Source organism: Lissotriton helveticus, chromosome 4_1 (assembly GCF_964261635.1).
Source record: "Lissotriton helveticus chromosome 4_1, aLisHel1.1, whole genome shotgun sequence".
Classification (NCBI taxonomy): Eukaryota; Metazoa; Chordata; class Amphibia; order Caudata; family Salamandridae; genus Lissotriton; species Lissotriton helveticus.
The window spans coordinates 295,516,934-295,542,773 of NC_136063.1; the positions used below are offsets into that span (position 1 = coordinate 295,516,934).

Genomic DNA, 25,840 nt, shown 5'->3' on the forward strand with positions numbered 1-25,840 from the left:
GAGGACCTCCCCCCGCGGCCCCTAAACTGGAATCGTCGACTGATACTCTTCGTGCTGGCAGAGTGACCGATGTAGCGGGAACTTGTACTATGGGCTGGACCGGGGGTACCGTAACAGGTGCTGTAACAGGTGCCCCGGTAGCTGGAGGAGCAGGAATTTCATTATTTACAGGAGCTGGCGGAGCAGGATTTGCATATTCTGGGACTGTGTCGTCCAAATAGGACGAGAGAAAAATATCAGCCGCGGTCGGTTTGTGACGTAGCTTAATCAGAACTAATGGCGGCGGGAAATTACATGGTGCTTCCGGGGTTGCTTTTGACAAGCCCTCGGCAAGAAGAGGATACATACCCTTGATAAGGGCATTTCTCTGTCTGTCTGACTGTTCGGCTTTAACTCGTTCACCTACTTCGATTAATTCCCTTTCTTGGGCTCTTTCTGAGGATTCTCTACTTAACTCTGACTTTCTGATTTCTTTTTCGGTTCTTTTATGAGATTCTTTGCGCCATAACTCGATGGCATCTTTCTGGGACTGTCTGGATTTCTTTTTCCATAATGCTTCTTCTACTCGCATGATGCACTCGGCATCCCATGTACCTGATACAGGCCATCTATACTTTTCTTCTAATTCTTTGGTATACTCGACCCATAAGTCTAGATATAATATGGCACTTATGCCATGCTTATGATACATAAAATGACCTGGACTGTCCCTAGGCGGGACAGGAACTGCTTCCTCGAGCAGACCTTTTCTAGTTCTTAACTGACGTAATCTTGAGAACAGAGGCATGACTGGACTGGAGTCTAGACACAATACAATATACGATAAACACAATAATAACTCGAAAGAACAAATCATTCATACCACGACATTGAAAACACATGGAATAACATTACAGTTCGGACAAAATACTACCTGGAATACTGAAAACCGAACACATGGATTTCTCGAGAACAGAACTGACTAGAATGACTAGATGCACTGCTAAAACAGTACGAAGCTTACCGGTCCCATAAAGAGACACGTCAGGACCCGCATCCACCTAGGTGGACACTTCGTGTTGGATTTGCGTACCCAAACCCACGGACCAGAGACAAATTAATTGACCCTGTCTAGATACTACCCCAGCAACGGTACTCACCGGGCAGCAAGAACGGAAGGCCTCGGACTGGACTGGACTGCTGCTACGACGACGGGCGGACGAACTTCGGACTTCAGTTACAGGTGGGCCTCCGGATACCTCGGACCTTGGACTCTCGGCTTGGGCTCTGGTCGGGACTCGCCGCGTTCCCCCACCGCCTCGTCTGGACGCTGGACCGCAACCTCCGTCTCCTCCGTGGGCCTGAGGGATACTTGAAGCAGAAATATCTGCACGTGCACGGTATGGTTCCGTCACGGCTGCAGAGGATCAGGGGGCTTGCGTGGCTTCTCCGGCGCGTGGGGAAAGGGCAAGTCCCTGTTCGGGCGCCATTATGTGGTAAATAAATAATTAATTACCGGTACTATTTTTCAGGATACTCATACAAATAGATAGCTCAATAAATAAGAGTCAAGATACGAGGTAGCTAGAGTTGACAGGCTTTAATTAGGCATAAAGGACTGGAACAGGACAGCCTGTACGGGGATAGGATGGCAGCTGCCTGGGGCAGGGACAAAGGAGCGCTAGCTTTTAATAACAGTGCACAAGTATATATAGTTAAAACATTTATATTACAGTCAATACAGGGGGCGTAGCAGTAGGCGTGGTTTGTAGCAGTCGCGAAAGATAAGGCATAAAGTGGGTGTAACAAGAGGTGTGTACAGGGCGTATACATAGACATGTGATGTAAACGTAACAGAATATGTCATAAAAAGGGGCGGAAACATGGAGGGGGCTACCTGAGCAGCTGGGACCTTTAACCTAGTGGTGCGCGCAAACTGGCAATGACGTGTGGGGGGCTATGACTTCTGCGCTAGAAGAGGAGACGAAAGTCTGGAGTGTCAGAGCGACATGTACCTAAAGCCTATCTAGTATCTAGTGTTTAGAGAACATGTTGATAGAATCCAAAAGTTATCAGGGTAAAGGCTAACAGACACTAAGACTGGTGCATACATAATTCTATATGTAGTGCGTGTGCGAGGAATATTCTATGAATATTAATACAGTATTTCTCTTACATGGAGACATAAAGGCTAGACCATGACGGAAACTATTGATGCGATTCAGTAGCTTAGGAATGCAGAGAAGGAGGGCTGGACTGATAACTAGAAACATAACATATTCTTGGCAGACTGGCAGGCAGAACCAGGCCGAGCCGGGCACTGCGAGGCATGAAGTAAGTGAAGGGTCAGGGATACAGGTGGGGGCTGTATCGCTCCTCGGAGAGGGTTCAGGAAACAGGAGCTGAATCTGAGTCCGGGCCCTTTTGAGGCCTAGAAACGGGGACAATTCAATGAATTAACGTGCACACTGTAAAATGTGGCAACGTAGGATTACATAGGCCTGATATTCGTTGTATTCACGAGAACTGGAAACTGGCATACTAGAGATGGACACAACTGTAATTGCGTCTTTTAATTGATCAGAGGGGAATACATGCATATCGATCATGCACATATATCATAACATGGGGAACACGTAGGCACATATAACATGGCAAAATTTACTTTTCCACAGTTTTGTGGATGGCTGGAAAGACCTTGTTGAATGGTCATGCAAGGCGTTTAGTGGCCGACCGCTACTTATTTAGTTGGTAACCGTTGTCTGAATGAAGGCTCTAGAGCTTAAATTGAGCATCAGCTAGGGTCAATGAGGTTGACTATGAAAAGCATTCTGCAGTGTGAATCCTTTTGAGCTGCCTTGACCTCTGTTTGCCTAAAACAAGCCTCACTTGCTAGAGTAGCTCACATGGCCTGCATTTAAATTGATGGGGTCTGTGTTGAAGGTCTGTCTGTGTTGAAGGTCTTGAAGACAAGAATATTGTCACTTAAAGTGCCGATAGAAGCACTTGGTGCAAACTGCGAATTATTGAAAACGTATTAAAATGTATCTGAAAGGCCTCGGTGTAGGGATTTATTCGTGTCGCACCGATAGAGACGATGAATGATGGGCGATGTTAATGATGCTGTGTAGGTTTTGTTTTCCTTTTTTGTTATACACGGTTGTGACAGTTCTGTTGATGATCTTTATTGAGACATGCCAATGCAAGTCTGGTCAGCTGACCGATGAGTTGTTTCGGGCCTGCCTGCCTGTCTTTGCCTCGAATTGTTGTATCTCTGTGATCCTATGCTGGATTGATGTGCTACCATACAGCTGGATGATGATGATAATCAAAGATAAAAAAAAAATGATTTCTTGGACAGGGTTCAAGGCTGACTTGACCAGACTTCAGATCTGAGGCTTTGCCTTCAGGGTGCTGAAGCTAGACCTGGGTTACAGATGCTAGGGCTCTTCAGTGGCTGCTGATGTTGCAATAGCCATCGCTCGCTGCACACCCTGAATTTGACCAGGAGTGGTTGGTGCAGAGTTTTAGTGTGTTTCTGTGTTGCTAGCACCACCTGTAAGAACTAGTATATTCTTCGTCTCAAGGTGCCCTAAGCGCAGTAACTGCATTACCTAAAACATTCACTTCACAAAATGGGGCAATTAACGTCCACTTACAATGTGCAATCTTAAATTTGATCCTGTCTATATTGTGCCGAGTAGACAATGTATCCATTTATAGCTCCTGAAATAATATTGCTTTAATAATGACTCCCATTGTTCTTCACAGATTTCCACCAAGAGAAATGGATCTATGTTCACAAAGGGAGCACAAAAGAAGTAAGTGTCCATCCAGTTCTTTCGCAAATGAACAGGGTGAATTGGTCCATTATCCCTGTGCAGCTGCGCTTCAGGCTGAGACAAAGGGCGCATCACCTCAGCAACTCTCCAGTGGGACTGCTCAGCACAGTAGAACATCATCTCCCCCCTCCCACCCCCACCCCAGCTCATATCTCTATAGCCTTGGACACAGCATGCGCAATTTAATACGGGAAAAACAACGATTTTGATGCAACAATAGACACAACCCTTTCTGACCCTCCTGGAATCCAAATTTGGACTATTAGATTAAAATCAGCCCCCCCCTTCCATGCTGTTTATTTATTATTTAAAAAAAAAACCTGAAGGCTTCTCCACAGTAGTGTTTTTGCATCACAGAAGCATTGTGATAGTGCATTAGTTGAGAATAAGAGTTTAGTTACCATCTACCAGTATGCCTTAGTCACCATCCATTCAGGCAACAGTAACACAGGCAGGGCAATCGGTTACCCTCTTATGGAGTGATCGCAGGCCCCCAAAACATTAGGAAGGCACCAACGCCCTATCTAGTCAGTGTCTCCACCCCTGATGGATGTATTGTCCCATCGCACCTTTTTTTGCCTATATTTTGCCCTTCTCTATGCCCCCTGTTCAACCACCGTCTTTCCTCTCTGCTGCAAGCAGCCCTGAAGGGGGCGACAGGACAGGAAGGGGCCTTTTGACGCACAGGCTGTCTGTCCTGGAGTATATAACATAATGTTACATCGCTTCTTAATAAATATGTCCATGGTCTATTTACACAAAAATAGTTGATTAAAAAATGTCGCCATATGTTGTGTTTTTCAAGCACTGTAAGTGCAGCACATTTAAACAGTATATCAGAGTTTTATTAATAGCAGTTATTTCCAGAAAAGAAAACCCTTATCTGGTGTTTATAAGAGAATACGTCTCCTATCGCCTGTCCGCTGTCAAGGAGCTTGGAGCCATAACCCCTGTTGGTATCGCCTGATCTCAACAGGGCCGGCCTTAGCTTTGCTACATATATTTGTGTTTTCGGTTGTACTGCCCACAGCCCATTTTAAAGCAAATTGCTTGAATTACACAACAGGATTTTAGTATGGAATTAATTTCCTTTCTTACAGTTCTGTTTAATTTTTCTGTTTGCTCTTAGCGGCACGGCTACTGCACCCTGGGAGAAGCATTCAACCGACTGGACTTCTCGAGTGCTATATTGGACTCCAGAAGGTTCAACTACGTGGTGCGGGTGAGTACATCCTACCTGGAGCGAGTTAGTACTTTTGATGGGCCAAGAGCACTGAGCTGGGTGTTCCTTCACTGATGCAATGGATTCTGCTCTTTTGTGACCATGGAAGTCCTATTTTCCAATGGACAACCTGCTACACCCCTCTACACTAAGATGGTGGTACCTAAAAGTATGAATCGATTGAATGGAAAGTAAATGCGCATCTGTGGTGGTACTGGCATCATAGCATACTGCATTATTTCGCATCATGTAAAGATTGTTGAACTTTGTGCCATTATGCAGTTAGAATGGGTTCCTTTAGATCTTCTAATATACAATTTTGATTGATACAGGACTCTTCAGCTTTGCCCTTCCAATGGATGAGACTTCAGATAACCCCTGCCTTCCTTCCTAGTATCTAATCAGTTTGTCTGTGCATGAATGTAGCATCCCAGGTGCTAGGGCTGCATGCCTCATTAACATGTACTGTATTTTGGCATTTATTGCGAAAGGGAAAGAAAGAAACAGACCATTTCTTTAAGAAAGGTATGAAGAGTTTATGGTCGGTGCCACATTTAAACAGCTGTGGGCTTCATGATTGTACCCAGGAACCTCTTTGAATGGGGATTGCCCTTCCGTGAAGGGTTGCTTTTGGTGAAGAAGCAAGCATTGTATCACCTATATAAATCTTTATATTTATGTTTAAAATGGGTACTAAGCACAAGTTCATCATGCTACATCATATAATTATCATTTAGTGTAATTCCTGGCATGACCGTCGCCATTGGAAAAAGCAGCGGAACAATTACAGGTATATTAGCTGTTGCAGACATCACCAATTTGAGAATAAACCCACCATTTGCCCCAGATCTCGGTATATTTTTTCAAAGATCACCTCTCGCTCTATACACTGTTTCTGCTCTTCTGGCACAATTGCCCATGCCTCTAGTCCATTCCCCTATCGCGGGAGCCCCCTCAGCGGGCCCGTGGCCAGCTAGGTCTATTTTAGCTACAAGCAACCTTATTCCAACAAAGGATCTGATTACTTTATTGATTTGGTCCCAGCAGCTGACTTTCCCCCCCACCAACCCTCCATCACAACTTTGAGATCATGTCCCTTCCTACACGCAGGGCCCTGCCCGATAGAGGAGAGAGTACAGGTCAACGACTGGCTCTGCACGGTGAAGCGGTAAAACTAACTTAGTCGCAGAGAAGAAGGATTATCAATGGCCATTCACTATGTTTTGGAGTGTTCATCCTGCCAAGCAACTGGGTTATTTGTAGGACAGTGTGGGTGGCTGGGTGTTGTGGGAGCGCAGTAATAATAGCAACACGCACACCTGTTTTTAGCACGTGATAAGTGGATCCAGGACAGTTTCCCAATGTTCATCATGCGATCTCCCACCACTGGCTCTTCATCCTAAAGTACATTCTTTTCCTGTCTTGGAGCCAAACATTTGGACAGTGCGCTGCTTGTGAAGAGGATAGTTCCGCGCATCAGCATTAGGTCTTATGGTAAACTGTTCTCCGTTACGTTGAGCCAGCAGCTTATGAGACCGAGCAGCTGCTTTGGAGTCCACCTCTGAAGTCAAGCTTGTCCTGGCAGGTGCTGTTGCTTGCAGTACCTTCGACGCCAGTCAAGCGATTCAAGACTAGGACAGGGTCATTGAGTCTGTCTCTTGCATCACGCGCTGGCAGATCCAAGTAAAATCACGTTCAGTACATTTGGTACTACTGCCCAGAAGTGACTATGTGGCTCATCTTTAACGACCTTCGTGAAAATGCTGCCTGATTTGTTTATATGTGCTATTTGTTTATGTGATTCACATGTCGAAAAATGTCACTATTTTGTGTTGCCCTTAATGTTTGACATGATTTGACTATTAATGAATCTATGGAATAAACTAAAGTTGTGAAATAAATCACACAAGCCTATGAATTGATTTCCACTGGCTCGGTTTTTGAATCAGCTCTAAACAGTAGCTACTGGATACTTTTTAGTATATAACTATTGGTGGTCCCATCTAGTTAGCTTAGGACCCAAGCCTTCTTTAGGTTTCAAGCCTGATGGGAGTTGGCATTGAACTGCCCACGCCATCAGATGCTGCCACGTTTGACACCTACTGTATTTAGAACTAGTAATTAATGTTTAAGAGGTTTAACTCCTTTTCTGACCTGCTAGTGTGCTGAAAGAGTGCATGTCTCCAAGGAGGGAGTGTGAAGATTGCTATGGTAAGTGGAACAGCGTGTGAACGTGGCATACCAAGATGTTCTGTCAGTGTTGAAAGTATGTTGTGGACAGCGGGGTACGTATGAGGGACTGACTCTTTAAGAGGAGATGTTTTTGGTTTCAAGAACTTGTATGTAGGGGCAGTTGTATTGCCTATGATGGTTTTCCATGCTGGTGTGGTCAGCTGTGTCTGTATGCTCTAAATGTAGTATAGACATGCAAAGGGATTGTAGTATTCTTGTAGAAATAGTGTGTCCCGCACGAGTTACCCACTGTGAAATGCTCACTTGCATAAGTAAACTCCCCTTCCTGTTCAACCTCTGTACGCTGTCCCTGACCTTAGCTTCAGACGACTAGGTTACCTTGCCTAGAGTCGCTCCGTGTGTATAGTTTTTCTTGCAAAATTTGGGTGGCCTTAGTATTAAGATGCCCTGTATAGGGCGTTCTACAGATATGAGGCTAGAGGCTTGCCTCAGCGTTGTTGCTATGTATGCAGAACCTTGCAGACTTTGGCTGAAGGCTCCCACTTGTAGTTGAGATATATACACAAAACCATACAGACTTTGGCTGAAGGCTGTCTTTACGTAGTTTCTATACACGCAGAACCCTGCAGACTTTCACTGGAGGCTGGCCTCTCCTTAGTTGCTATACATGCAGAACCCTACAGACTTTGACTGGAGGCTTGCCTTTTCGTAATTGCTGTATATGCAGAACCGTAGAGTCTTTGGCTGGAGGCTGGCGTCTACGCTGCAGCTATATTTGCTGAACGTAGACTTTCGCTGAAGGCTGCCTTTACGTAGTTGCTATATATGCAGAACCCTACAGACTTTGGCTGGAGTCTGGCTTGTTCGTAGTTGCTGTACATGCAGAACCGTACAGACTTTGACTGGAGGCTGGCATGTTCGTAGTTGCTATACATGCAGAACCCTACAGACTTTGACTGGAGTCTGGCATGTTCATAGTTGCAATATTTGCAGAACCATACAGACTTTGACTGGAGGCTCGCCTTTTCGTAATTGCTATATATGCAGAACCGTACAGCTTTTGGCTGGAGGCTGGCGTCAACGCTGCAGCTATATTTGCTGAACCTAGACTTTGGCTGAAGGCTGCCTTTACGTAGTTGCTATACATGCAGAACCCTACAGACTTTGACTGAAGGCTGCCTTTACGTAGTTGCTATATATGCAGATCCCTACAGACTTTGACTGGAGGCTGGCTTGTTCGTAGTTGCTATATATGCAGAACCATACAGACTTTGACTGGAGGCTGGCTTGTTCGTAGTTGCTATATATGCAGAACCATACAGACTTTGATGGAGGCTGGCTTGTTCGTAGTTGCTATATATGCAGAACCATACAGACTTTGATGGAGGCTGGCTTGTTCGTAGTTGCTATATATGCAGAACCCTACAGACTTCGAACGGAGGCTGGCTAGTTTGTAGTTGCTATACATGCAGAACCCTACAGACTTTGACTGGAGTCTGGCATGTTCGTAGTTGCAATATTTGCAGAACCATACAGACTTTGACTGGAGGCTCGCCTTTTCGTAATTGCTATATATGCAGAACCATACAGCTTTTGGCTGGAGGCTGGCGTCTACGCTGCAGCTATATTTGCTGAACCTAGACTTTGGCTGAAGGCTGCCTTTACGTAGTTGCTATACATGCAGAACCGTACAGACTTCGACTGGAGGCTGCCTTTACGTAGTTGCTATACATGCAGAACCGTACAGACTTCGACTGGAGGCTGCCTTTACGTAGTTGCTATACATGCAGAACCGTACAGACTTCGACTGGAGGCTGCCTTTACGTAGTTGCTATACATGCAGAACCGTACAAACTTTGGCTGGAGGCTGGCGTCTACGCTGCAGCTATATTTGCTGAACCTAGACTTTGGCTGAAGGCTGCCTTTATGTAGTTGCTATACATGCAGAACCGTACAGACTTCGACTGGAGGCTGCCTTTACGTAGTTGCTATACATGCAGAACCGTACAGACTTTGGCTGAAGGCTGCCTTTACGTAGTTGCTATACATGCAGAACCGTACAGACTTCGACTGGAGGCTGCCTTTACGTAGTTGCTATACATGCAGAACCGTACAGACTTTGGCTGAAGGCTGCCTTTACGTAGTTGCTATACATGCAGAACCGTACAAACTTTGGCTGGAGGCTGGCCTCTCCTTAGTTGCTGTACATGCAGAACCCTACAGACTTTGGATGGAGTCTGGCCTCTCTGGAGCTGTGCTGCAGGTGGATTTCCTTGCTTCTATTAGGTGGCGTGCAGACTGGAGGGAGGAGCGAGGCTGAAGTCTGGCCTCCCTGCATAGCCGCCCCGCAGACGTGTGCACTAAGATTGACCTGCTGAGCTTCTTTGCGATCAGTGCTTCCGAGCAGGGGTTAACATTGCTGCAAAGGTCGTCATTCCTCAAGTGCGATGGTTGGCTCTGTACACAGAACAAAAATCTCCCTCTCCCAGATCAGTCATGGGAGCAGCTCCTTATGACGTGTCGGGCGCCATTGTTCTGGTTTTATTGAGCTTTAGAGACGTCACGTGCGCCGCTGTACATTAGCTTTGAGGGCAAGAAGTGAAGTAAGCCTTCTCCTAACTGCAGGGCTTTGTGAGATGACTTGGCAGGCGCCCGCCTTCGGGGAGGGGGAGGACTTGGCATTGTCTAATAAAATATTACAATCCCCAGATTCAAGCGCTTCACTCCTCCCCCTTTCTGCTCTGGGCCATTTGGTTTGTAATAATATTTACCTGCGCCTTGGCGTATGCGTCTTATTTATGCCGTTTTAGTGGGTCTCGAGCACGTGGGGTCCTGTCTCTAACCACGTTGCCAGACAGATAATTTGTTATGTCCGTTTGGAAAACAAGGAGCTTGTGAGGACTTGGCAATCATCAACACAGAACTGCAAGGGGGAGAGTGCGACAGCTTCTAAAGTCCAAGTCACAAAAGATAAACAACATGAAACTCTGCATCACGGTTCCTTCAAGTCTGGATAGAGCGTGCTGTAACCCATAGATGTGCCTGTGTAGTGCGCAGTCTCCTAGAAAGGTGGCTACAGCATGTGTATGGCCCCAGGATGGGCCACCGACATCTACCATGGCCCCACGATGGGCCACGGGCGTCTGCCATGGCTCCAAGATGGGCCACGGAAGTCTGCCATGGCTCCACGAAGGGCCACAGGAGTCTGCCATCACCCCACGATGGGCCACGGGAGTCTGCCATCGCCCCACGATGTGCCTCGGGAGTCTGCCATCGCCCCACGATGGGCCACGGGAGTCTGCCATCGCCCCACGATGGGCCATCGGCGCGAGATGGGCCACGGGAGTCTGCCATCGCCCCGAGATGGGCCACGGGAGTCTGCCATCACACCACGATGAATTGTAGCACTTTACAAATGACATGCTGATGCTTATTGCCCGTTCATCCTTAAAGGAGCCATCCGATTTAATTAGGTCCCGCTAGATTTCATAACCCCAGCTGACATCATCAACATTAAGAGGTAGAAAGCAGCAGTGCACAGACCCGAAAAAGTCGACAAATAGATTACTTTAAATTAAAAAAAAAATCACGAAAGTCACCGCAACTGAAAATAAAACCGACTTGAAAAAATGTAAACAAAAGAAAAATAACTTTTGGATCACAATATCACTCCACCTAGCCCTTAGTTGCACCTTCCATTTACCTGGGCACTCAGATGATGCCGTTTTGGGTACTTGGGTCGGAATGGCCCCATTAATGGTAACTCTCTCAGTATGCAGGTTGTTGTTTTAGACCCTCTTTTCCATCTGTGGCCTCTCACACTTGCATAGCACCAAGTGTATCCCTGCTGTTGAGTGAATCCTTCCACAGACGCAAGTGTTGTAAGCAGAAGAGGGTGCGGAACTGCCAAAAGAGGGGCACTAAAATTTCTTCAAGACAAAAACCTTTGAATATTCCTAGTGACCAAGGATTGTTTTCCTTAGTTGAGTGCCCATTGTCGCTTCTTTGGCACACTTCTACATTACACTGTCAGACCAAGACTTTCCAACCTACCACAAACCGTAATGGTGAAAAGCGACCCTCGTGCCTTCATCGCTGCGATCTACACTCACCTCTGAACAACCTTGACTACAGGAGGTAACCTATTACATCAAGCTCAGGAAAATCCAATCCCCCTTTGCGGTATGACTAACATCAGGTGGATTACCAGTTTTAAAAGAAAACCTCTATTTGAATTAATATAACTGGAACCACCAGATGAGCCAGTATTGTATTGTTTGTTCTGTTGCCCTGTTGATGAGTCATGCAAGCAAGGCGCCCTTCTCAGGCATGTTGGCACCGCAAGCTTGTTTTTCATGTCAGCAGATGTCAAGGTTGAAGAGTTCATGTGAGATTTTAATAGAGCGCTCAGTCAGAAAGCCAACTGATGTTCAAGTTCTACTGCAGGGAGGTGGGTGGCGGAGGATGGGTTGGTCTGAGTCACTCCTCGCCCACACTGCAGCCCTGGGCTGATGGCTGCATGTCACCTGGGCCAAAGGGAGCATTCACCAGTGACTAAAATGCTGCTCCTTGGAGAGCATGGGCTCACAGGCGGGTGTTGATCGAGTTACCCAGAAATTCAAGCCACACGTTACAGAGCAAAACACTATTGACTCCTGATTAGCAACTGTTTCTTTTCAACGACTGTCCTGGAAGAGTTGTCCAGATACATAACTGGACCTTACTGTGCAGCTTTCGGTTCATCTGATACCTTTAAGGCCAACTGTGAAATTTACGATCTGCAAAGTACCTACTCCTGATCATGCAAGTCTACATGTTGCACACAGTGAGTCCAGGCATAGTTAGGTCATTCAACTATGCAGGAAGGCTAAGGGGTTTTCCTTGTGCAGTGTAGCATAAAGCTGCTTAGAGGAAGGACTTCTGAGGGCTGCATTTGCATCATAAAAGTTAGCATACTCTGCACTTATTTCTCTTATCTTACCGTAAAATGCCTGTGGAAACTGGGGATATTTTTATTTTATTCTTAGCCTGTCTTTATAGCATGTTTGCTCAGAAAGGGCGCGAGGGTGATGGAGAGGGCACCGCATTTGTGAAAGGCATGTTTGAATAACCTGTGAGAATCATCATAAACTGCAGGAAGAAACTGTTCTGAATCATGTTTTAAAAGTCCAGTTTTTGTTTTTGGAATGGTGGGATTTCTTCTTAGGGAAACTCAAATGTGATAACTATTTGGGGGTCTTCATATGCAGAGATTTATAGAACTGGCATCTCTTTAGCAGGGAACTAATGGTAATGGAATGCAAATGCTGGTCTTTTGATCGGTGTAGTAGTGTAACCTTCTGTTTTCTGGGAAACGTGTTTCATTATCCGAATGTGTTTTTAGGGCAAAAAGCTCAAATTCGCACATGTATGTGGGATTTCAAAATAAAAGTACAGGTCGAGAATAATTCAGCAGTATTCCTATTTTTGTGTGGAATATATCCTGGTCAAAATGAACTTGAAATGCTGTTTGCACTTCTTTTTGCTGCCTCCAAAGATGACAATTGTTTTCTTTTTCTTCCAGCTGCTGGAGCTGATAGCAAAGTCCCAGCTCACTTCACTAAGCGGCATCGCTCAGAAGAACTACATGAACATTTTGGAAAAGGTTGTGCAGAAAGGTAAGCGAGCTACCTCCCAAAAAGCGTACAAGATCTGTATAGAGACTCGCTCTCAGTGATAATCAGCGATATGTGAAAGCAACTGGTAATGGTTCAGTTGCCACCATGATCCTTCACACATAAGTAGTTATAGATCTTAAATGCTTAACCGCATGTAGGAGCCATACCACACCACCATTGGATAATATTTTGTATTTGAAGTAAATAACTTTCTTTAAAATGCAACCTCTGTGCATTTCCATTAGTTTCATGTTTTGTACTAGAAGGCCTGAGATTAAACACCTGACTTTTTTGGGAGGCGTAAGTATTAACCAACTTAGATTCCTGAGGGGTTAGGAAAAAGATCATGATGTGCGTGGAATCCTGTCCCAAATTGGGTTGGTGTTTGCAGACTGAGAAGGGCAGTGCCTTTTGAAAGCAACCAGGAGAGTTCGAATTGGCCTAGTTAATCGACATCCTCCATAGACGGTGCTAATTTAACTTTCTGAAATGATGGTAGTCTGTAGTAATATGTCGGTGTATCCACCTTAGCATTTTAACAGCATAATGGGACAAGCAGTTCATTTGTTCCTATGCTCCCTTGAGGAAACAATATTGCGTCCAATCTCCAATGCAACTTTATGCTAAGGCTGTCTTTGGTGTTGAGTTGGAATAATTACTAGAGAAGGCTTTTCTTTTCAGTGTTGATCAAAATGACTGTTATTTGTATGATAAGATGGTGATCTGAATGGTAACATTCAAAATGTCTTTCCTTCCCCAAGTCCTTGAAGACCAACAGAACATTCGACTTATAAAGGAATTGCTGCAGACCCTTTACACATCCCTGTGCTGCCTCGTCCAAAGGGTGGGCAAGTCTGTTCTGGTCGGAAATATCAATTTCTGGGTGTACAGAATGGAGACCATCCTTCACTGGCAGCAGCAGCTGAATAATATCCACATCACTCGGGTAAGAGGATTCCTTCTTTCCCGTTAGCTGGTTCTTCCTCTGAGATCTTCTTAATGTTCCATGCATCATGAATGGAAAAGAAATGGTCCTTTGTAAATGAAACTGAATGGTCAGGAATGAGAATGGAGTCTGAATGGTGAATGCATTTTAATGTAAGTGAATGATCTATACATTGTGAATAGAAACGGAATAGTCAAGGCACCTACAATTTAATCAAGATAGTATCAAAAGTTCCCATCAACTGCTTATTCCTTAGGTTTTTGGATGTATCTGGGGTGTTATTGCCCATTTCCTGAGAAGAATGAGAGTAGGGAGTGAATTTGTGTAGACGCTGCTTGCTCCTCAGTGCCTGGAAGAGTACCATTCCCTTTTGCTTGTGGGTGCTGTTAGTTAGGTTCAGGTGGTTAAAAGATTGCATGTACTTGATGGGCATGTAGTGAGTAAATTTGTTACGTAGGTCAGGACGAAGGATTATGGAAAAGCATTTAAAGGTAGGGAAAGGGGTTGAGTAGAAATGATTGCCTTCCGAGGGAGTTTGTATAGTTGTCTCATTTTCGAAGAACACTGGCTCATTAATGGAAATTGATTGCCAAGCATATTATTACATTAAAAGGCACGTGCAGCTTGCCTATAAAACTTCAAAGCCAGATGTACAGGAGCCATAGTTAATTTTGGTGTAATTTTAGGGATATTCCTCATCAGACTGCCAGATGCTATTTAGATTGTGGAGTAGAATTTGAACACGAAATATTGCTACTAGCAAGCGCTGACCTGCCAGGCCACCTATAAAATTACTTGATGGTGTAGATGTTGCAGAACAGAATGATCAGAAGTAAAACATAAGCCCCATTTTATCTTAAAATGCTTAATAAAGCATTGCTATTCTATTCAAGATATTCATCCTTGCATTCATTTTGTTTAATACGTTTTACCATAATTTACTCTTTTCTATTTTTATACATAATTTTGATTTGGTCCAAAACCATTACTTACCTTTGTGGAAGAAAGACCTCCTATTCCCTCTTTCCACTCAACTTTTGCAGTCCATTAGTTAGTCTGACATTTTGGTTTAAAGTGTAAAATTCTTAGCGCAGTGGCAGTTTTACTTTAACGTGTTCGGAGTAAGGGTGCAAATAAAGACTACACTGTTTTTTGGGAACGTTTGTCACATATGTTTATGAACATGGGGCTACACTTACTTGGTTCACCTTCGTAAAAGGATCTAAAATGTTCTTTTGCATTAATGCCTCTAATACCCTGTATAAGATCCATGATGGGCATCCTAAGTTGAATGGAGTAACACCGGCCTCTCATCCTCAGTTAATATTGTGAATATATGGCCTGAGTGGTTGTCTGATTTGATCTTCAGTTCAGTTAAGAAATGTGTAAAGAGGAAGTGAATTTGTCTTCCAAACAGACAAACAATATTTGCAAGGTTCAATGAGTATGGAGCATTTCATGTGAAAACAGACCGCAAATGCTTCTTTTGCAAAAACGGAGGCACTAAAATCTAGAGTGCAAAAAATTTCGAACTTACGTAAATCTCTCCCGAAATGTAGACGTATATTTATCATTCTTAGACCTCAGGCAAACTCACTTCCTACATATTTTAGGACTGACTATTCAAGCTCCAATATGCATTTAAGGGCAGCAACTTGTTGGTGGGCATTAAGGTAGCTCAACATTTTTGTAGGGTAATATTTTTGCAGTTCAGATTTGGCAGTCTTATGTTTTGAAGTCCACGTTTGAAATGGGTTTTACCAGCCTTTTTTCCACTGCTGGCGATATAAACGCCCTTTAAGTATCCACTTGATGTACTGAAGTTTTGTAATGTTTGCAATTTTTGTCAAATTGGGCCTGAAAAGATTCTTGTCCCTATTCTGTTTTGCACCTGGTCTAACTTTGAAAGACGTCTTCTTTCCAGCCTGCCCTCAAGGGGATGATCTTCACAGACTTGCCCTTGTATTTGCAACTGAACATCATGCAGCGGCTGACAGACGGCAGGGACATTGTCTACCTAGGACAGGTGTCTTCTGAGCTGCAAGTGCTGAGCGAGGACCGACCGCTGTGGAAAAAGCTCTGCCAGTACCACTTCACAGAGAGACAGGTATGATAGTTGTTGATGCCTTTATTGTCCTTTCCACGTAGGACTGCATTCACCAAAGATTTGCAAGTGTAGCACCCTGATAGTGTAGGAGCCATTTTAAAAACACAGGTTAAACTATAATTCGAGTACTAACTTTGCACTTTGACTTAGCTTGACTCTTGATTGTAAGTTGGTGCATTAACGTACCCTAAAGGTTTGCATTTTTTACCAACACGTAGTGGTAAAAATGAAGTGACACCTGTCTTGAATAATTGGAGACTTTAATTGGACAGAGGAGATGAATCTGTATTTTATTCATTATTCTGTATGTTGCAGTATTTGTGTGTATGGATTGTTAAATCCATTTATGACATGTTGTTATGTCTTCCAATTCATTCCCAGTCAGCAGGTTGGAACCCATGTTTGTGTCTGAACTCTGCTGCTCGATAACACTTTGAATTGTATTTCTGTTGGTCAGAGTAATGTCTTCTGGACAAAATATACAGCTGTAACTAGAACATTTTCACTGATAAGCCTGTCAGTGCAGGGACATCGAATTGTTAGCAGTCACTTTAAAGCAACAAAAAAGATTTAGGGCCCGATGTAGGTAATTAGTATTTACCGATTCGTAAATACCGAATTTTACCGATTCGGTATTTACAAATCGGTAAATGCTATGTAGGTATTTTTACCGATTTATTTACCGAATCTGTAACATTCGGTCATTACCGAATCGCTATTTACCGATTCGGTAATTGCCATTGATTCCTATGGGCCTTGAGGCACATAGGAACCAATGGCAATTACCGAATCGGTAAATACCGATTCGGTAAAATTACCGAATTTACAAGGGGGACAGGGTGTCACTTTGACACCCTTTTGCACCCCTGATTCAGGCTTGTGTGCCACATGGTGCCACAGGTGTACATGCACAGATGTGCATATACACAGGAATTCGTTATTTACCATGACATAGTATGTCATGGTAAATAACGAATTCTTAAGGGCCGGTGGCGCTGTTTTCAGTGCCACCTACATCACAAATTTGCGATTCGGTAAATTTACCGACTCGGTCATTTACAGAATCGGTATATTTACCGAATCTGTAAATATACCGAATCGGTAAATTTAAGGCCCCCTACATCTGAAACTCCAAATACCGGTCGGTAACGGCCGATATCGGCCGTTACCTACCGATATTTGGCCTCCTACATCTGGCCCATTGTGCTTAAACCAGAGTCTAAAGAAACCATTGTTCACTTTTGTAGATTCGAAAACGACTTATTCTCTCTGACAAAGGGCAGTTGGATTGGAAGAAAATGTACTTCAAGCTGGTTCGATGTTACCCAAAGAAGGAACAATACTGCGACACACTCCAGCTCTGCAGACACTGCCACATATTGTCCTGGAAGGTCAGTGCACTGAGAATGACAAATATTCTATCTACATGCAAATAGTTTGTTTTTGTAACCTATCCATTTATGAAAATGTAATCCCTGGTTTAGAAGAGGATGTTAACAGAATATACTCCTAAAGAAGCCTGAGGGCAGTGAAGGGTGGGTTCCCAAGGACTAAGAAATTTCCCAGCGCATCAGAGTTTCTGTATATGAATTGTTAAAATAGACCCACGGCTGGAGATAACGGTACAGGACTCACTCTTGTATGGCGTCAGGATGGAGTGGAGCCAAAGGGAGCTGTATAGAAGAAATGGAATGGGGGTGGGGATGGAGAGTCACTGGTGATGAGCGGAGTCATTCGCAAGAGCCATGTAAAAAAGAAGAGCAGAGTAACTTCAGGAGAAAATGTCATGCCCTGGTGAAGAACTCAAAATTTGGTGATCCAGCTGGGACTGATGCGGCAGATGTGATGCACTAGGCTGCCATAGCCCTGATGCCTCTGCCACACCAGTGGTTGTATGGCCAGACCACCAGACTATCCATGATCCTGTTGGGTAACTCTCCAAATGGGTAACTATGGTATGGGTTATCCACCCATTAAGGGCCTGCATATTGTTGGATATGCATGGCCAATCCTATTGGCCATAGCTTTGTGTTGCTTGCTATCTCCTCTATACGAACATCTACTATGAATTGGTATGGTGTATTTTACTATGAGCTTAATGGCCGAGGACAAGCGTGTTAATCTTGCACCACGCCTCTAGGGCCCAACCTGGGTGCTGGACAGCATTGTGAAATTGAAAGACAATCAAGCAAGTCAGTTTATTTAATGCATGAGGTATACAGAATATGAATCATGGATGGATCCCATTACCACCTGCAGGCATGGTAGCAATGGTTTCTCTAGAGCTTTACTTCTTCAGAAGGTCTCCCCCTTAATGTAGGGAAGCCTTTCACAGCCTGCAAACTTCAAAATATATAAGTCAACATTTAAAGGTCCATTTCAATTAGACACATCTATTTGCTAAATGAATACCAGCCATGTCACTTTGGGTTTGAAAAAACATTAAAATTGCACTGGGTGAGTGACAGACCCTAGGTATTATTGAACCCCCTCCACCTTTCAAAAGATGTATAAATTCAAGATCAAAAACATTTTATGGACAGAAGACCTGTTTTGCCTGAGTAAATAGAACCAAAAAATGTCCACTACTCGGAGCTATGTCCCAGTCCAAACTACTATGTCTACCGAACCGTACCTTGTTATGGTCATTCAAGTTTGGGAGGGAGGCCCTATGGACTGATTTATATTTGGGACCATACCTCATTTACTGTGCTTCCAATTGGGCCAATGAAGAGTCATTGCCAATTGGGCCAATGAAGCAATGACTCTGTCTCTTCCTGTGATGAAGTTTTTTGACTAGACTTTATTTCATTTGAAATTTTTCTGTACATTTTTTCAGTGTTTATACTAAGATTTTTAATCCAGTATCGAACAGATACAATTTTCGTTACTATCGACCTGCACTTTGTATTCTACAAATGTTGTCTGCTTACAGTGTCTGTATTGCCGTTATGCGCTTTTAAAATCTGCTGTGTGACACTATATTAACATGTTTTTATATTAATGTGTGTGTTTGATGTATTGCGGCTTTTATGATTATATATTAATAATCAAAGTATTTTGACTAACTTTATATTGCTTGGTAATTGTTTGCTTATGAGAGTCTTATGCTAGCTGGTAGGAAAGTTAGTCATTTTAACTATGAAGAACATTGTAAATCGTCTAATAATGTGTTGTGTTTTTTAGGGCACAGAGCACCCATGCACAGCCAACAATCCAGAGAGCTGTTCTGTTTCCCTGATGCCCCAGGACTTCATAAACTTGTTCAAATTCTGAAAAATGTGGAGTTACCCAGTTACTGTTGACTAATGTTCCATGGACAAATTCCACGACTGAGCTTTTGCATTCAGATGTAAATAGTGTAAATATATTTGATGAATGCTGATAGACTCTTGAGTTGAGTGGAAGACTGGGCAGAAGTGAACGCTAACCTAGTCACATGCAAGCAAAGAGAATCCTGTGAACCTGAAAGTTGATATGACGGGACAAAAAGGATGTGCAATGGAAATTTACATTGATTCCGGGTCGGAGTGCAAGTGTAAGACAATCTTACGCATGAAGAAAGAAGGCAATCTCTCCTGTGGTAAAATGGAATGTATCCAATGGATAAATTAGAACAATGCTAAGATGATGGTGAATAAACTTGATCTGGATTTTGTTTACGGATAAACACATTTAGAAAACATTGACCTTCAAAGGCATCGTTGTGAAAAATCCGAATCACGAACTTCATCAAATTGAACCCTTTTTAAGATCTCTCGAAAAATCAGAATGTGGTTCACTGCACAGTTTAAAGGAAAAGCCACACCTATTTTCTACCTCTACAATATCGTACAAAATGGATTTCTTTTCACCAACTCTTCTTAAATATGGGTTGTGAATCCTTTGTATATTTCTTTTCAAATGATGACACAAGAAGGGAATTGTGGATTTGTATCCAATAACCAACTTTTATCTGTTTTTTGCGGAGCAGCCAATTTCTTGTACTGACCCTTTGATTCTTTTTTTTACATGTGTGTGTTTTGCATTACTCAATATTGAACGGTTTATAGCTGAGGAGTAGAAAAAAGAGTGTTTGTGAGTGTAAGCAACACAAATATGTGTATGTCTAGTTGGCTCAGCACGTAAAGAGTTTGTTAAAACTATCCATTACTGCAGGGGACAAAGTCTTGCTGTGTGTATGTATGTGTATTTATTATATGATCCACTTAAGGAAGGCAGGAGTTCTCCCATGCCCAAGTCCCAAGTCTTTCGCTTTTTGTGAAGGTCTGTTTTCTTATCGTTCCAGGTTGTAATGTCTGCCTGTTCCAATAATATAAAAGACCGATGGTGTTTCTGTAGCTTCATATTGTTCTGAATCTAAGATTCAGGAGGTCTTTTCAAATGGTTTCCCTAAAGCAAAAAATTTCAACTGTGCAGATTCTATCTCGAGAAATATAGGAGGGCTCATCCTGAGAAACTGAAACTGTTCATTATTTTGGGGTCTACAGTTTTTTTTAAATTTCTTTTCATCATGAAAATGTTAACAAAATACAGGTGCCACTTTGGAGCTATGGGGAAGGGTGAGAGGGTGTATAATTATACTGAAAGTGGTTTAGATGAGCAGAAATAATTTTAAAATTGGCCTCTTCTGTAGCTGTGGGAATAACAAGCCTTAGGTACTGCCATTGTATCTGGACTAGTTATTGCATTTGAAAACTCAAATCATATTAATTATTGTTAGTGCGGACTGCAGTTATGTATGGCAACCGATTAAGGGCAGAGTGCTCTACTGTAGGTTGCTAAGTTGGGCGCTTCGGTAGCATCTGACTTTCGCCCCCCCACCCCCAACAAAGGTAGATTCTGTTTCACAATATCATCTCATACGTGTAAAAAGTGATAGGAACTGATTGGATTAATCTGAAACACTGGTAATTAAACTTGATGCATTTTAGCTCCTCTATGCCATTATAAACTGACTCCCTAACGTGACATTTCAGCGAGCTGGCCCGAACTGCTAAGCTATGTTCCCTCTTAACAGAAATAATAGCTCCTCTAGACCCAGTTAACCCTTATTGTGACTTTATCAGAGAGGCGCAGCATACTTGGGGCCCATGTGTGGCTATAACCCCCTCCTACATCAGAGATCTACTTGGATGGTAAAAAAAAGTTGAAAGGAAACTTAACCTAGCAGCTCTTTCTATACCGAACACAGTTAGTCCAGAACTTAACGTTCTCATAGGGTCAACGCCTAGATAATTTGAGTATGCAGGAGTAGAGCAATTTCCGTATAACAGCTATGACCAGATTATTGAGAATAGAACATTCTTATATGGTATAATAGATGCACTTCTAATACCTACAGAACATTCCCAAACTACGCCATATAAGATCTGGGCTGGCACTGTCTCCATTTTGCCCTTCCTCACCATGGCCCACTGTCTTCACTGAACTAGTTCCACACGACGTTGGTCCGTGACCAAGTGTGGTTTAAGATTTCTAGTAAGCAACAGCATGTTCTTTCCAGAGACGATTTAGTTTGGTAAATTGCTTCCTTTGCAATGAGCACACTGTTACCAAGGAACACTCTTGTTACGTACACTAATAGTTGCATTTGGTTGTTGGCACATCCACAAAAGGAAATAACCTAAGGATGTTTCAGTACTGTGTCAAGTGGAGGGATTGCCAAAGTGCTGTTTTCCATGCCAGCACAACAAGGAGCTGGTTGGGGGCAGGAAAAGGGCAGCATTTTGGCATGGTATGGCGTGACATATTTTCCTTTCATTCAAAACCAAGAACAAGTCTGAGGTCGGCCACTCAAGATGCTTCGGAAGAAGCAAGCATAAATGCAACCCTATAGCAACACTTTCCCTGTTTAAAGTACCTGGCCTTGCTTGCAAATCAGTTGATAACAACATTCATGTGGTAGTACTCACTTAATACTATGTAAAGAAGTTTAATTAGAATGGGGGTTGGGAGTACATTGCCTCACAGTCCCAGCACAGTTCGCCCCTTTGCATCCTGGTAAATGCAGTACACAGCTCAAACTTACTTCAAAATTAGCTTGAGTTTTTCATCAAAGATGGTGCAGACATTGCTGTATATTTCTAGACACGTGTTTCTGGGTTGAGCCCGTCATCAGTAGAGAGCAGCAATTTAGGAGAGCAAAGAAAAAACATCTGGGGTTGCTGGAAATACTGCCAAGTTCCTCTCCGGTCACAGTACCACTCACACTGCGCATCTGGAGAGTAAGCGGTCTGTGTGTGGTTGAAAGCATAAAGAAGCCGATACACAAAAGGAAGCACTATGTATGCCTATGTATCCAGGCTTGAATATGCATATTTCAGAGCTGAGCTAAACATGACTGTGCTAGTGTGTTGTGGGGGAAATGAGAATGAATTATATGTTAATTCCTCTTAAAAAGGCGCTTAAAAAAAAAGTAATTCTTGGAAAAGACAAATCGCCAAACCCCCCACTAAAATGTGGTGGCAAAAGGACTTTTTCCATCTATATCAGTTGTGGTTGAATTGCTTGTCATTTTGAATTCTTTCATAATTTAATTGTGGAAGGTGTTGCTACCTTACGAAGGGCAATATTTAATCTTTACATTTTGCAGTCCTGTCTGGTTTATGAATAAAGTGAGGCTGAGGGTATTTCCTATTAAAAAAGGATCTGAGGCATAGAGATGGTGGATAACAGTGCATTTTTATCTAGCAGGACTTATGTAGTTATCAACAGCAACCACTGAACCACTCAAAGCTTTCATTACGATTTAGCCTCTGCTCTAATATTCTAACTTTCCAATCAAGTAGATACATATGTTGACTCCTTCCTGAAAGTTATTCTTCGCTATTTACATCCATGTTCTTCAATCTATGTCCAGTTAAATTGGATCAGTTTGGGCCTTTGAATGTCCTACAGTGTATAGGGCTACAAGGTCAAGCTCTTTACTTTGGTCCGACAGATTACAAAAGGTAGAGGCACCACCAAGTGGTTCCTCATCCTAAACAGTTTCAAAATAGAGGGCTGACAAAGCGAAACTTTCTTCTTTTAGCCTTTCGCAGATATGTCATATCAGATGGAAAGATCCATAAAGTGGACTCCTATCTGAAATGGCTAGAAGGTCAAACAAATTTGCAGGGACCATAGAAGAAGGGGCTGATAAATGCAGGTTTAAAACGTAACGTTCTCATCAATTAGGGTGAAGCTTAGGATATCGATCTTTGCCAGGCTGGTGAATTTTACTAGCAATGATATCTAGAGTATATTGCTGTCTTTGGGAACTGTCTCCCAACTGACCTGTTTTTCGTATGCACTTAAAACTGTATTACTAGAGAAATTGTACAACTAATGCTAACTGGTTTTTCTGCAGTCCGCGGTTGAATGGGGAAAAAGGCATCAGGTTCAACCAGGCCTATGTTGAACTATGTTCAATTTCCATTAACATTTTGGGAATTACATGTGTTGGACTCAAGGAAAATGTGGACTGTGAGAAGGATCTTGGGCATGTGTAAGGTGCTGTACAAATGGACAGAATGCTTCAGAGGTTACTTGCATGATGGATGGGTGGATATGTAAGGATGGGTGGCATTAACAGTGCTTGAAAATTGGAAACTGTCTTGCCTCCTTCTGAAAAAGAAAGGGTACTGCTGAACCAAAACTAGTGTGGTTATCCATCGTTTTGCTAGCCAATTATAAGGGCTGCATGCTCCTTAGCCAGAAGATAGTAAAAGTGAACAATACATTAAAGTGACGTGGATGTGAATGTTGCCCAGGGATCCATGGTCCCTCCTTTGAAAGATAACTTTGTACTAGATTAGGCGTATGTGTTACAATTGTAATGCGAAGCCTCATCAAATCTTGAAGCACACATTGGGTCAAGATGCAGATAATTACCTTCCCAAGAGTGATGACCCTTTTCACTGGATAATACTGAATGCAAACCTATAATTCGGTTAAGATTTGTAGTGCATACAATATGCACCTTTAAGACGATATTTGTATAGATTATATGGTATCAAATATGTGATATGTTGTGTACTGTTTTTTAATGGTATTTGTTTTTTTACATTGCTTTGACTTTACAAAACAGTCCAAAAATGACTGAACACGGTTCTTTATGATCATAATTTGCACCTAATCTGTATAACTAGTTGTATAAGTGTTGTATATTTAAAGCTTTAAGAATGGTTCTAATTTTGTGCAATACTGATTAAATAACTTCATGTGTGTCTGCTTTTTCCTTGCACAAGCGATTTCACACTTTTATTAAATATGCACAAGTTGCTTGATTTTTTTTTTTTGTGAGTCTACCACACCCTCTAGTAAGAGTGCTTGGTGCCCCACCTGATAAGAACCAGAAACTCCTTATTTTGCTTTCATCACGAGTTCACAAGTTATGTTCCATATAGCTTTCTATGTTCTGCACTTTTGAGCACCTTACGTAAAGCAAAAACATTTTTTGTTGTGTGTGGCTTTTTTTTAAAGCACTGGACTGTTGAATAATTTACAGTATAAGTCTGAACCCCTAATGTGTTAGTAACTCTTTTACATAGGATTATACCAACTATATGCTGCCATTTTATCAGAGCATGGTAGCATTGATTACATATAACCCTTGAAGGATCTGACCATCTGTGGCCTAATAATGTCTCTTAAGATGAGTTGGCTTTAGGACCATTGATTTCTATGTCAATTATTATTGTCTGTTTTTTTGGAGGAAATGAAAGTTGGGATAATGGAATCATATAATATGCTAACCTCCGTTTGTCATTTAATCTAAAGGCCTTACCGAATTCTGGGCATGTGCAAAGTAGTTTTCCAGTACATGCCCTTTCCAAGAATCTGTAATTTGCCCATAAAATGATGTAAGAACAGACTTTTGCAGAATAGGATATTTGCCACCTTGCAGTATGAATGATACCTTAAAGTTTAAAGAGCTAAGCTTAGATTGAGTTGCAAATTTAAAATATAGAAGGCAGGCATTTCTTGGGGTGTGCAGGTTGGGGGAAGAATAGATTACTTAAATTGATCAGGCTCCCTCAACCTTAGATTTAGAACAATATATCCTAATCCTCACATTTAATCTCCGAATTATTGGTCAAGACCGTTAAATGTCCAATTAGGTAGTGTCACTGAAAAAGCCTTCTCACTTTTAAAAGTTGGTTAGGTGCTGATGTTATGATGGTCAGATATATTTAAAAGTTGTCAATTCATAAAACTAAGCACAGAACTTCTGCATGTGTTACTCCAAACGTAATGGAACGTTTTGTACATGACTGTGATATATTTCAGAATATTTTATAAAATGTTTTTGACACCAATTTGCAATAAATAGCACTTTTTCAAATGAACTTCTCTGCTGTGTTTATATTCCCATGGACTGATTGTCACAGTTGTGCGGTTGCTACACACAACTGCAGTTTCCCAGCATCTGGACCATTTCAATGCCATCGCAGAACACCTCAAGTAAAACGAAGGGAGCTTGTAATGACAACACAGGAAGTGTTACTACTCCACCTTTCACCCTCGTGACAAGTGACAAGATGGAAGAGAAGAGGAAACGTGAAGTTGAAGTGTAACACCAATAAAATAACTTTCGAATTTCACCACAGCAGATGCAGATACTCCAAAATCCATTTACCTCCAATTCCATTAAAAATATTCTCAAATATGGTCCCAAATTGTTTTCTCAGATACAATGCGAGAATAATATAAGACCCAAAATTATTGTCCTAAAGAAGCTGGAAAAATCAGGAAAAAAACAATTATTCCCATTTGTAAAAAAACAAACCAAAAAAAAGGTGCCAGAAGCAATCCCAGTAGTTATGGGCCTATCAGTTTGGTGGACAACCTGGAGCAGGTTTTGGGAAAGCTCAAGCAATCGATGAGTGAGACTAAAATCTAGTACAACAG

The 25,840-nt window shown here is 42.5% G+C and overlaps 1 protein-coding gene across 1 annotated transcript in view; it reads left to right on the forward strand.

The window, feature by feature from the left end:
* The window catches only part of FBXO32 (F-box protein 32), a 41,756-nt gene extending 16,478 nt beyond the window's left edge, over positions 1-25,278 (forward strand). Inside the window, exons 3-9 of the mRNA XM_078686803.1 lie at positions 3,751-3,800; positions 4,951-5,043; positions 12,800-12,893; positions 13,655-13,839; positions 15,764-15,946; positions 17,194-17,337; positions 19,133-25,278. Of these exons, the coding sequence (XP_078542929.1) occupies positions 3,751-3,800; positions 4,951-5,043; positions 12,800-12,893; positions 13,655-13,839; positions 15,764-15,946; positions 17,194-17,337; positions 19,133-19,222 (839 nt within the window). The 3' untranslated portion in view covers positions 19,223-25,278. The remainder of the gene's footprint in view (positions 1-3,750; positions 3,801-4,950; positions 5,044-12,799; positions 12,894-13,654; positions 13,840-15,763; positions 15,947-17,193; positions 17,338-19,132) is intronic.
* Positions 25,279-25,840: the final 562 nt, after the last annotated feature.